General features: G+C 41.9%; 1 protein-coding gene across 1 annotated transcript in view; it reads right to left on the minus strand.

Annotated features, from left to right (window-relative positions):
* Positions 1-5,241: 5,241 nt before the first annotated feature.
* The window catches only part of slc8a2a (solute carrier family 8 member 2a), an 80,487-nt gene continuing 71,501 nt past the window's right edge, over positions 5,242-14,227 (minus strand). The window contains exons 10-13 of the mRNA XM_047379455.1: positions 10,518-10,630; positions 8,734-8,833; positions 6,882-7,151; positions 5,242-6,199 (exon numbers count right to left, since the gene is read on the minus strand). Coding sequence (XP_047235411.1) covers positions 5,823-6,199; positions 6,882-7,151; positions 8,734-8,833; positions 10,518-10,630 — 860 coding nt within the window. The 3' untranslated portion in view covers positions 5,242-5,822. The remainder of the gene's footprint in view (positions 6,200-6,881; positions 7,152-8,733; positions 8,834-10,517; positions 10,631-14,227) is intronic.

Genomic DNA, 14,227 nt, shown 5'->3' on the forward strand with positions numbered 1-14,227 from the left:
GACTTTGCTCTGTTCAGCTTGTTCGGATTGAAAATTAATTAAAATGAATGAAAATAAATGGTATTGAATGTTTAGTTATTATTATAACAAAATATTACTTACCCCTCCCCCCCTTATACAGAGCAAATTATTGTGGAGATGATGTTTTTCTTGGTGGCAGACCAAAAGCACCTTCCTCCATATATTTGGGCAGTGTTGAGGTAGGAAAACTTCACTGGCCGTCAGTTAACTCTTACATTACTCCTCACCTCTCATCGACTCTTTTATTTGGCACCCCAAAGGACAATCCTCAGTCAGCGATCAGTTGTACATTTCCACAAGTTTATTAAAACCAATCTAAATTCAGAGAGGGAGACACCACACTTACACTGCTACCTGGAAAAGTCTGTGTGTTGTCTGACTTGAGCTGTGTTCCATTACATTTTATGTCCCACGTTGCTGTGCAGCACCTTTTTTTCAGTTACATACACAATCATTCTATCTGTGGATGTCTCCCCAGCAACACCATGAAAAAACAGATACATTTCATCATTTAATAAAATAATTGTTTTGCACATCTTCAGGAAGTTGGAATAGTTATCAGAAGTTCCGACCAGCACAGAGAGGAATGGCATACCTCCCCACATACACGCCCGGCTCCTCATGATACAGACAGAAAACACCTGCAAGCCCTAAACCATGAATAATAAACACTCATTGTTATGATACTATAGGCTAATGTTAAGGTTTTTTCTAACTATCAAAGGCATAACTAAAACCCCTAATTAAAATCAATCTATAATCAGCAGAGTCCCAAATATAGCTTAGTCTTAGTTACTAATAATAAGGCATTTATATTTCCATAGCAGTCTTGAACATGTCTTTAGGTTAACTTAAAATATGTCTTCTTGTTTTTGACACTAAGTAATAGCTTTTTTCTTGCCACTCTTCCATTACATCCATGACATGTACAGCTTATTGTGGTCCTTTGGACAGATAGTCTACTCTGGAACTCCTTCAGGGTTACCTCTCTGTGCTGCCTCTCTGATTAATGCCCTGCTTGCCTGGTCTGTGAGTTTTGGTGGGCAGCCCCCTCTTAGCAGGTTTGTCGGGGTACCATTTGCTTTAGAAGATGATGGATTTGATGTTGCTCTGTGGGAACATCAAAGATTTGGATATTTTTTTAGGACCCCACCCGGACCTGTACTTCTCAACAACTTTGTCCCTGACTTGTTTGAAGGGCTCGTTGGTCTTCTTGGTGTAATATCTCTTTCTTAGTGGTGCTGCAGCCTCTGGGGCCTTTCAGAAAACATGTGTACTGACAGATCATGTGACACTTAGGCTACGTTCACACTGCAACTTGAAGTGACCCAAATCCGATTATTTTGCACGTATGCGACCTGTATCCAAACTTTTCATGACAGTCTGAACGACACAGATCCGATTTTTTCAAATGTGACCCAGGCCACTTGGATATGTGGTCCTAAATCTGATACGTATCTGATCTTTTCAAATGCAACCAGTGTCTGACCGGCCAGGTCGCATTCATCCGACTTGTACGTCATTGATACTTGACAAACGTCACTATTCTGGGTCCTGCTACGCGGAAAGCGGGAAGAAAAACAACAACCGTGGTGGACGTGGCTAATTTGTTTTCAATCTTCTTAAAAATATTGCGTTGTTGATGTGCTGGCTCTGGTTGGAAAACAATTAAAAACTCGCAAGATATAGTCCAACATTTCCATCCATATTTACTTCCGCAAACACTAAGCACGCTCGCTACATGTGACGTCACTGCGTCTTCTACTGCGCATGCGGGACACTCAAATTGTTTGAGTACAGTTCACACAGGAGATCACTACAAATCATACATATTTGGAAATGTGAACGACCACGCAAAAACAATTGAATTTCACAAACAAAATTGAAATTGAACATTAAGACCTGCAGTGTGAACGTAGCCTTAGATTGCACACAGCTTGACCTTATTTCACTAATCATGACTTTTGAAGATGATTGGTTGAACCAGAATGTTTTAGGGGCTTCATAGCAAATGGGGTGGATACATATCAGCAATTTTCTGCTTTTTAAAAATAATTTTTTACTTTTTTTATAAATATTTTTCTTATTTCACTTCACCAACTTAGACTATTTTGTGCACCTCCATAACATAAAAAAAACAAACTATTAAATCAAAGGATGGAATGTAAGCAAATAGGTAAAAACCAAGGGGGTGAATACTTTTGCAAGGCACTGTATAGAAAATGGACAGATGGATGAACTGTTGATGTTGTTGGAGCCCTTAACATAGTTTTTACATGTTTACTTTAAGCACACAAGCTTTAACTAAATCCAATGAGGAGCTAAATACTTGCTGTGGATCCAATGTAAACACCTCGTACTCGTACTCGTCATCTTCTGCTTTATCCGGGAACGGGTCGCGGGCAGCAGACTCAGCAGAGACCCCCAGACGTCCCTCTCCCCAGACACCTCCTCCAGCTCCTCCAGGGTGAGCCCAAGGCGTTCCCAGGCCAGCCGAGAGACATAGTCCCTCCAGCGTGTCCTGGGCCGTCCCCTGGGCCTCCTCCTGGTGGGACGTTTCTGGAACACCTCCCGAGGAAGGCGTCCAGGAAATCCGGTATAGATGCCCGAGCCACCTCAACTAGCTCGTCTCGATGTGGAGGAGCAGCGGCTCTACTCCGGGCCCCTCCCGGATGGCCGAGCTCCTCACCCTATCTCTAAGGGAGTGCCACCCTACGGAGGAAGCTCATTTCAGTCTCGTTCTTTCGGTCATGACCCAAAGTTCATGGCCATAGATGAGGGTAGGAACGTAGACCGACCGGTAAATCGAGAGCTTTGCTTTTCGGCCCAGCTCTCTCTTTACCACAATGGACCAGCACAGTGCCCCCATTACTGCAGCAGCTGCACCGATTCGTCTGTCGATCTCCCGCTCCATTCTTCCCTCACTCGTGAACAAGACCCTGAGATACTTAAACTCCTCCACTTGAGGCAGGAACTCCCCTCCAACCTGAAGAGGACAAACCACCCTTTTCTGGTCGAGAACCATGGCCTCGGACTTGGAGGACGTGATTTTCATCCCTGCCGCTTCACACTCGGCTGCGAACCGCCACAGCGCATGCTGTAGGTCTTGGCTAGAGGGGGCCAGCAGGACCACGTCATCTGCAAAGAGTAGAGACGAAATCCTCTGGTCCCCAAACCAGACCCCCTCTGGCCCTTGGCTGCGCCTAGAAATCCTGTCCATAAAAGTTATGAACAGGACCGGTGACAAAGAGCAGCCCTGCCGGAGTCCACTGTGGATCCAATGTAAACACCATCGTTTAAAATATCTTTGTAATTATGACAATTAACAAATTACAATACAATTCTCCCTTTGTGATCTTAAATACATTAAAATAGACATTTCAGAATGAGAATCAGCTTTATTGCCAAGTTTGTACAGAAATACAAGGAATTTGACTCTGGTAAACTGCTCTCAATAATAAAGAATATATGTTTAAATGTACATATATACACAAATGACTTTACAATAGAATATAATGCAAGATCAGTCCAAGAATGCATGGTGTTGTTCTGGACCTCTGACTGTCAAGTGTTTATCAGAGAAATAGCCTGGGAGAAGAAACTGTCTCTGTGGCAGCTGGTTTTAGCAGACAGCGCTCTGTAGCGCCACCTGACGGTAAAAGTCTAAACAGTTTGTGTGCAGGGTGTGTGGGGTCTGCAGATATTTTAGCCGCCCTTTTCCTGACCCTAGACCTGTATAAGTCGTGGATAGAGGGAAGTTAAGCCATGATGATTCTCTCTGCAGACCCGATTGTTCGTTGCAGTCTGGACCTGTCCTGTTTTGTGGATGAGCCAAACCACCCTGAGATGGACAAAGACAGGACAGACTGAATGATGGCTGTAGAAGATGACCAGCCGCTCCTGTGGAAGGTTGTACTTCTTGAGTTGTCTCAGGAAGTACAGTCTCTCCTGGGCTTTCTTCTGAACATTGTCTGTGTGTGAGAACCATCTCAGTTTTCGAGAAATGGTGGTTCCTAGGAACCGAAAGTGGTCCACAGCAGATACAGTGTTGCTGAGGATGGCCAGGGGGGTATGCGGGGGTGGTGTTCTCCAAAAGTCCACCATCATCTAAACAGTCTTGTGTGGGTTAAGGTCCAGGTGGTTCTGACCACACCAGTGTACCAGCCGATCCACCTCCTGTCTGTATGCAGACTCATCACTGTCCTGGATCAGTCCAATAACAGTGGTGTCATCTAAAAAGTTCAGGAGTTTCACAGACGGGTACGCTGAGATGCAGCCATTTGTGTAGAGGGAGAAGAGGAGCGGGGAGATAACACACCCCTGGGGGGAACCGGTATTGATGGCTCTTGTGTGGGAGAAGATGCTCCCCAGCCTCACTTGCTGTCAGTCAAGGAGCTGGTAATCAACTGACAGGTGAAGATCAGCACTGCGGGCTGGGTGAGTTTATGGTTGAGGATGTTTGGGTTGATAGTGTTGAAGGCTGAGCTGAAGTCCACAAGGATCCCTGGGTGGTCGAGGTGTTGCAGGATGAAGTGTAGTCCCAAGTTGACTGAATCATCTGCCAACCTTTTGCCCATCAGGCAAACTGCAGGGGTTCCAGCAGGGGGCCTGTGATGTCCTTCAGGTGCTTCAACACCAGCCGCTCAAAGGATTTCATGACCACAGATGCCAGGGCTACAGGCCTGTAGTCATTTAATCTTGTGATGGTGGGTTTCTTGGGTACTGGGATGACGGTGGAGCGTTTGAAGCAGGAGGGAACCTCCCACAACTCTAGTGACTTGTTGAAGATCTCAGTGAAGATGGGTGCCAGTTGGTCGGTGCAGGCTCTCATGGGGAGACATTATCAGATCCTGAGACTTCCTTGTTTTCAGGCGCTAAAAGAGCCTATTTACATCTTCCTCTGAGATCCTAACTGCAGGAAGAGGGTTTGAAAGTAGGGGGATAGTTGGTGTATTGCAAGTATTTAATTTAATTGCAACAATTATGAACCATGGCAGCATGAGTCAGATGATGCATGGGTTCTCACCGGGTACTTCGGCTTTGTCCAACAGTCCAAAGACATGCTTGTTAGGTTAATGGGTCTCTCTAAATTGCCCTTAGGTGTATGAATGAGTGTGTGCATGGTTGTTTATGTGTTGCCCAGCGATGGACTGGCGACCGGTCCAGGGTGTACCCTGCCTCTCGCCCATAGACTGCTGGAGATAGGCACCAGCTCCCCTGTGACCCACTATGGAATAAACGGTAGAAAATGACTGACTGACTGCAACAATTATAAACAGACAAGACTTCAGGGGAAATTAATTATTTGAAGAATTCATGTTAAAATGTCAAATAGTTTGTACACTAGGGGTATTATTATTTAATCTACTCATGATTTCACAAATTTGCTCAATTACAAAGAAATAAAAAGTCATTTTTACAGAAATTTCATTTATTGTGGACAGACAGAATACTAACTGAAAATCCAGAACTTTAAATCCCAGATATGAACCATCAGCCACAATCCTTTTAACTCAAACCTTTTTTTTTATCTGAAAAACATGTCCATCGTTGCCCTTTATCAATCATTCAGTTAACTATTATTTAATCATTTTAAAAGAAATGAATTCGTATTGTGACAGAGAGTCCTACTGAGTACAATAGATGTGGATGTGACATATACACATTGTATATACATTTTTATGAACCATGGCAGCAGGAGTCAGATGGTGAGGGTGATGGCTTCCTACCGGTAGTTACTATCACAGTACTGTCCAAGTGACTGTCCAGGTGCTGTGTCTGTAAGTGTGCACAAATGACTCTCAGAATCCTTGTATATGGCAATAGGCCTCCAGGCTGGAGAAGAGGATGTACAGAAACCAGAGTCCGAAGAAGAGCAGTGAAGTAAGAATTTTGGGAATCCGTGGGCCCCCGAGTTCACCTCCTATGGATGGCCTTCTACGTAGCATCAGTACTCCCATACTGAAGAATGCAAAAATAGTGAAGAGTGTGACCGAGAAGGCCAAGGAACCAGGGTCAACACGGAAGACCTTGCCTTTCACCTCCCAGTACACTGCAGCCACAGACCAGGCCAAACCAATTCCCAAAAACACATTCACTGCATTGCTTCCCGTCACATTTCCCACAGATGCATCTGCATACTGGTCCTGAGTGGCAGCCACTTTACTGGCAAACGTGTCTAAGATAAAACAAAAAGTTAGAAAGGTATTAAATAAATCAGTTAATTCTAATGTTTTTTTTTTTTTCTTTTTAATGTGGAACACAAGAACAGACTTAAAGGAATACTTAAAAATTGTATGAGATTCTGTTAAAATATTACAAGCACATGCATTAGACAACTCTCATTGCATCTATATTTAGTATTAATCCAGACTGAAACTACTATCTGAAACAACACCTACCCAAACATATCATTGTGGTTTATGCTAACGCTATTTTATGAACCTTTGTCACGTTTTTACTGGGTGGTTATTTATGGACCATCAGTGATTTTCCTGTGTGACACATATACTGACAACATGTAAAACATTTATCTCTCAGGCATCCAGTGAGCATTTTTTTGTGTTGGGATACATCTAAATAATCTCTAAATGGACCAATGATAACTAGGCAAAAAGTGGAATCTATCTGGTATAACATTTTTTTTCATCTAAATTTGCGTTTCAAATGTTTGTTAGAAGTCTAAACATAAACCTGTTTAGGCTGAGAATGAGCTGGACCTCGTGATGACTGACACGTCTTTGGTTGATGAGCTGCTCCAGGTAAGATATTAATTGCTTACAAATTTTTAACAGAACCTCACTTCACAAATTCTGAACTATCAAGGTAAGTAAGGTTTGCCAGAATAAGGATGTATTCACCAGGAAGTGAAGTTCCTAGCGCCACAAAGACCACCGCAGTGACAGTATCTCTGAGGCCAACAGTGCAGCCAAAATGGGAAGCAAGGTCTCCGATGAGAGCAGTTAAGGCACCGATGACAGAGATGGACACAATGAAGCACGCCCAACCATTCCAGCACTTGGTGGGTGGGACAAAAGCAAATAAAAGTTTCCAGAAAATGCAAAGAATGTGCATAAAATAGTCGAAGCAGCTGGGCCTCCTTCGCTCCTGTCCCTCCTCATCATCATTACCTGTATAAAGAAGACATGATGAATCTGAGAGCAAGAAAACACAGACCCATAACAAAATAGGATTGCATTATCAGTTGTGGTCTCAAGATCCATTATAATTATTTGCTTGCCACATATAAATATGTAATCACATGGTGATCAATTAGTATTAGATTAGCATGTGATATCGTAAAAAATAACACACAACATAAAAAAGACAACTGCTCAGGAAAGAAGAGTCCTTGAACTGAAAGAAAAGCAGATGATGCAGGAATGTGTGTTTGCTGCCATCCCAATAAAACATATACATAAAGAGGAGTGCTGGAAGAGACCAGCATATTTCCACTGATGATACAGGGCAGCATGTCAGGAGCAGAGCAGATGGTAGACATTTTTCAGGATACTATGGCAATAATCAAGTCACTGAGAAGAGACATTAAAACTAATTTCCATCCAATAAATTGTGGAAGAGATTAAAAGATGCATTGGAACCTCAATGGTAAAGAATGTTACTTTCATTTGTAAAGTCTCTACTACTACTAAATGTGATGCAAAAAATGGAAGCAAGGGTAAATCATTTCAAAATGTTTTCCACACATTTATCCTGTAAAATTCAACTGAAAACCAATCTATTAGAAGGCAAAAAGGGAATAATAAATTTGCAATAACCCAGTTGCATAAGTGAGCACATCGTTAACTAATACTTTGTTGAAGCACCTTTGTTTCAATTTTCCACACCGTGACAATATTTACTCATTCTTTCAAAAGTCCTCAATACTTTTCACATTGTGAGGACATCTCTTGTCCACAGCCTTGTTTAGGCAACTATGTAGATTGTCTATTAGATTCAGTTCTGGAATCTGGCTCCAGTATTCCAAAACTTGAATTTTCCTCTCATGAAGTCATTCTCTTGTTTTTATTTGATTTGGATGTATGCTTGGTCTAAAGGGATGCTGAAATTAAAATTGAAATAAAACGTTTTTGCAGGCAGCTTAAGGTTTTGGTGCAAAACAGACTAGTATCTGGAACTGTTCATAATGTCGTCTTGTCATCTTGACAAAAACCCAAGTTCCATCCGAAGAAAAGTAACCACAGGGCATAATGCTGCTACCACTGTGATTCACTGTGGGTATTGTATTATTTCAGTGATGTATGGTGTTGTTTCTAGCTTCAGTTTTATTTATAGAGCATCAATTCACAACACATGTCGTCTCAAGGCACTTCACAAAGTCATTTCAATCGAATCATCCAGATTTCAAGTCAAGTAAATACATTCCAATTAATCCTAACTATCAAACAGTGCAGTCAGATTCACTTTATTATTCAAATTGGTTAAAAGTTTTTCTGTCTAAGGAAACCCAGCAGATTGCATCGAGTCAGTGACTTGCAGCATTCACTCCTCCTGGATGAGTGACCTGAACATGAACAGGGCAAATTTCGAGAGGAAAAACAGCTGTTTCACTGAATACAGAATTCCTATCACTTCAGCTTTTATTGTATACAGCCGAACAACCTTATAGATATGATGATTGTTTGGTAGACTGTTTAGCGTAAACATTACATACAGCATAAAAAATACTTTTAAGTTCAAACAACTACTGACCTGCACTGACTGTGACTGCTTCGATGAACTGCTCCTTCCATGAGCGAGTGCCGATCACTCCCGCTAGATTTGTGTCTTTAAGGAGTTGGTCCACAGTGTTCTGTTGAAATATAAGAATCAGGTTAGGGAGTAGTAGTCAGAACTCACATGGAGGTGAACAGATGAGCGTCAGAGTTACCCTTTTTGGCCCTAATCAGCTTATACTATAAACAATGTAACTTAAATGTAAAAAAACATTGCAAACCTTAATAAGGGTGCTCTATTTCTATTTAATGTTTTATTGCTCACACAGCACAGACTGCAACACACAGAGAGGCACAGTACTGTATATACAATTATAGTGCAAGAGAACAACTGAAACAGAATACAGGTGCGTTGCAAAAGTATTGACAGAAACTTTTCATACTTTGCCACGGTACTAACATGTTGTTCAATGTATTTTATTTGGATTTTATGTGATAGACCAGTACAAAGTAGTAGAATGTTGTGAAGCAGAAGAAAACTGATTGAGGTCATTTTCAAACTTTCCCAAATGAAAATCTGAAAAGTGTGGCATGCATTTGTATTTAGCTTCAATAAGACAATACTATGTAGAGCCACCTTTCACTACAGTTAAAGCTGCAAGTCTTTTGGGGTATATCTCCACCAGCTTTACATATCTACAGACTGACAGTTTGTCAAGCTCAGTCAGACTGGATGGAGAGCACCTCCAGGGGATTATCCTTTGGATTTAGGTCTGAACTTTGACTGGACCATTTTAACCCTCCTGTAGTCCCTGAGGGGTCGCATGGACCCCTTGTGCGCTACTCGAGTTTTCCCATGTCTCTTTTGTGGTTTTCCCACACGCTGGGCTACAGGGAGCCCTCCACGTCACATTTCCGACCACTGCCCTAGATTTTTGGTTCTGTTGGGGTCAGAGCAACCCTGCGTGCAGTTCTTTCTGGTGCCTCCCATGACATTTGCCTCACCCTTTACTAGCGCTTAGCTAGAAATGCGGGAGGGTTAAAGCATGTATGCTTTGATCTATACCATATTGTAGCTCTGGCAGTGTGTTTAAGGCAGTTGTACGGCTGAAATCTCTAGAGTCTTTAGCAGCCTCTAACTGATTTTCTTCCCTGTCCATGCTGAAGAACATGCCCAACAGCATGATGGGGCCACCACCGTGTTTCACCATTGGGGATGATGTGCTCAGGGACATCAGCAGGTTCAGTTTTCCACATAGTTTTTTTTTATGTTTTGAGGTCCAATCCTGCTTTAAACTTCCCCAGAATTTTCTCCCTGACCTGTCTGCTGCGTTGCTTGGTTTTCATGATGTTGTTTGTTCGCAAATGTTCTCTAACAAACCCCTGATGCCAGAAACAGAACAGCTGCATTCATATGGAGATTAAATCATACTAACTTATACTCAAATAATAAAATGAATGCTTTTGCAAGGCACTCTAGATACAGGCATGGATTTATTCTGGTGATCAGAAGAGTAATATAAGATTCTAATAAGAAGTCACACAAAGTATGTTGAAAGAAACTGTACCTGGTCTATGACTCCATTCGGAGTCTGATGCAATAGAGGGGATCACATGGTTAATAAAGCAGGACATGCTGTACACTGAAACGTTTAGTTGTAGTAGGTCTTTTTTAGTACACGTTGCTCAAAATATAAATATTGACCCAAGACATCTAAAAAAAAGTTATCCGGCTCTCACATTACTATGCACAACGTCAAAGAATAGCCAAATATGCAGTTTACTTTTAAAGCACAATAACTTTTTCACTGAGGCACACACCTTAAAATCACAGGCCTCTTTAATGATGACTTGTAATCTGCTGTGCTCTCCTAGAATAGGTTTACCCATCTCAGAAATTCTCCTAGCCTCTTCCTCCTCAGGAGTCGGATTGCCTGTTAGAGGGTACAAACGTTAATTTATGTCTGTTATATCATTTATTGCAACATTAAACCTCATCATGCTGAAGCCTGAGGAACACAAACAAACATACTTGCACACACATGCAGAATATTCAAAGGTGCCTTTGTAGCGTTAAAGTAGACAGAATGTCTTGTTTAATGTGACAGTTTTGTTGGATTTAGTCACAAACAGAACTTTTATTGCAAACTCTGCTTGTGACTAGCCTGGGAGAAAGGGAGTATGTAGTGCACACAAACTTCAGATTTAGCTTTCAGATTTGGCCTTTTTTTTACCTGGTCTGGTAAAAAAATAAATCTATGAGTGACCTGTGGCAGAAAGAACCAAGCACATATTCGTCTACCAAGAGAGAAGTGAATTCAGGGTGGTTCCAAGAAGGATGTCTGACCCAGAAACAGTTTTTCACTCATATTGTGGTGGTGTTAGAGCTGACAGATGAAAGCTGTTTCACAATCTGGCTCATCTGTCTTTTTACTTCCCCCTCTTAGATAAAAATTGACACTGAATTTCATTGAGATTTCTAAGAGACTGACCGACTCGTCATAATACTTTAATAATTTATTACTATTATGAACACTCATATTCCTGTCATAAAATTTTCAATTTTAGAGTATAGAGAAGAATTAGTGAAATATCTTTGTTGTTTTACTTCGCTGTTTTTACTGCCAGAATGAATCAGGTCTTAGGGTGACCAATACAATTCAATTAAATTCAATTCAATTTATTTATATAGCGCCAATTCACAACACATGTTGTCTCAAGGCACTTCACAACAGTCAGGTACATACATTCCAATTAATCCTAACCATTGAACAGTGCAGTCAGATTCAGTTATTTATTCAAATTGGTTAAAAGTTTTTCTATCTAAGGAAACCCAGCAGATTGCATCCAGTAAGTGACTTGCAGCATTCACTCCTCCTGGATGAGCATGTAGAGACAGTGGACAGTCACTGGCGTTGACTTTGCAGCAATCCCTCATACTGAGCATGCATGTAGCGACAGTGGAGAGGAAAAACTCCCTTTTAACAGGAAGAAACGTCCAGCAGAACCAGGCTCAGAGTGAGCAGCCATCTGCCACGACCGACTGGGGGTTTGAGAGAACAGAGCAGACACAAAAAGAATACAGAAGCACTGATCCAGGAGTACTTTCTATGGGAAGGAAAAGTAAATGTTAATGGATGTAGCTCCTTTAGTTGTTTCACCTAGAAAGAAAGAACAGATAAACTCTGAGCCAGTTTTCAAGGTTAGAGTCTGAAAGAGAGCACATAGAGTTTGTTACAGTTAAGCTCAGTCAATCGCCACGTCTAGGAGAGAGAAAGAGTTAAACACTAAAAGACAGGGCTATGTGGATTATCGGTAGACGGTGAGCATTAAGTTGTTGCCAGCAGAAGCTCGGACGATGCCCCTCTCCAGAAAGGTGTCACAGGTAGACACAGAGCCAGGCCAGGTGTAGCTTCTAGGAAGAGAAAAGAGAGAACAAAGTTAAAAGTTGAAATAACAGCCAATAATGCAAAATTGGAGAGTAGTGTGAGAATGTAACGAAGAGGGTGAAAGTGGTCGTTATGTCCTCCAGGAGCCTAAGCCTATAGCAGCATAACTACACAGATAGTTTCAGTTCAGATTATTTAGTTAAACAGCGCTTATTTACAACAATGTTGTCTCAAGGCACCCCACAAAGGGTCCCACTGATGGTCATTGTTATACTAAAAACCACAAGGATTGGGATACCTCTCTCTGTCAGAATGATTATAACCATTGGAAAAGAGAAGGGGTCACACAGGTAGCAGAAATGGAGGGTGTGTTTGCACCTCAACCATAACTGAGCCAATACAATTAATTCTATGATTATGTTGATTACTAGTTCCACTGCATGATCTTTAATTGAAATATAATTAGATTTACATTGATTCTAACTCCCCAGCTGTCTTCTAGGCTCTCACAAATAATATTCTCCTTGACTATCTGAAAATGTTTGTGTTCGTCTACTTAGATGATATTCTTATCTTGAAGAGCACAGCAAGTATGTCCGCCTGGTCCTTCAACACGTGCTGGAAAGTCACCTCTAAATCAAGGCAAAAAAATGTGAATTTCACCTTCCCTCCATCACCTTTCTGGGATGCAACTTCGTGGGTGGGCAGGTTCGAGCTGACCCAGAAGAGATAAAAGCGTGGTGGAATGGCCCATATCAGACAATCGCAAGCAGCTTCAGAGGTTCCTGGGATTTAACAATTTTTACAGAAGGTTCATAAGAAACTATAATCAGACTGTCTCTCCCCTAACCTCATTAACCTCCACTAAAACCACAAAAAAAAACCTTCTACTCGTCTGACGAAGCAGATTTGACCTTTAAAGAACTAAAGAGACATTTAACTCAAGCTCCCATTCTTGTTCAGTCTGACCCCCAGAGACAGTTCGTTTTTAGAATTGGATGCTTCAGATTTAGAGGTTGGAGCAGTAGTTTCTCAAAGATCAGAAACTGATCAAAAACTTCACCCCTGTGCCTTCTTCTCCTGCTGGTTGTTGACTTCAGAGAGAAATTATGATGTGGGTGACCGGAAGCTTCTCGCCATAAAATTGGCTTTTGAAGAATGATGTCACTGGCTTGAGGGCGGGGAACTCTCCGTACTGGTTTGGACAGGCCATAAAAACCTTTCCTATCTCCAGTCTGCAAAACGCCTCAAAAAATATAAAACCTGATGTCTTTTCCCGTCATTTCTCTCCAGACAACAAGGGCCCACCCACACCCATCCTGCCGGCTCATTGCACAATTGGTTCACTCAAATGTGAGATAGAGAATACAGTCAATCAAGCCCTTCAATCAGAAGCAGATCCCGTCACAGGATTTACCAATCACACCTACGTTCCAACGTCCATCCGGTCCAGACTCATCCACTGGTCTCATACCAGTCAGCTGCTCGATTGTCCTCATTAACTATAAGTTATGGTGGCCATCTATTCATAATGATGTCAGAGACTATGTTCTTGCCTATTCTGTTGTTCCAGAAACAAAGCCAGTCAGCAACCTCCATCTGGACTTTTTCAACCAATCTCCATACCTAAACGATCCTGGTCACACATAGCAATGGATTTTATTTCTAAAGCTATGACCACTATCCTCACCATAATTGACCATTTTTCCAAAACCTGCCATCTCATTCCCCTTAAGGTATTTACCACCTCCTTTCAAACAACACAACTCCTTATCAAACATGTTTTCCGCCTCCATGGAATTCCCCAGGACATAGTCTCAGACCGAGGACTACAGTTCATATCTCAGGTATGGAAACAGTTCTACTCAGCTCCCGATGCTAAGGTTAACTTTCTAACCATCTTCTGGTTTTCAACCCTGATCAAATAGCCAATCAGAACGCATGAACCCAAAGATGGAGGCTAACCTGAGATGCGTCACTTCCGCTAATCGAGCCGACTGGAGCATCTATCCTCCCTGGGTAGCATATGCCCACAACTCGCACGTTTCCTCAGCCAATAGCCTTTCTCCATTCAAAATCTCATTAGGCTACTATCCCCTTCTTTTCCCCTCAGATGAGCGCAACATATCAGTGACTTCTGTT

This window comes from Girardinichthys multiradiatus, chromosome 11 (genome assembly GCF_021462225.1).
Source record: "Girardinichthys multiradiatus isolate DD_20200921_A chromosome 11, DD_fGirMul_XY1, whole genome shotgun sequence".
In the NCBI taxonomy this organism is placed as follows: Eukaryota; Metazoa; Chordata; class Actinopteri; order Cyprinodontiformes; family Goodeidae; genus Girardinichthys; species Girardinichthys multiradiatus.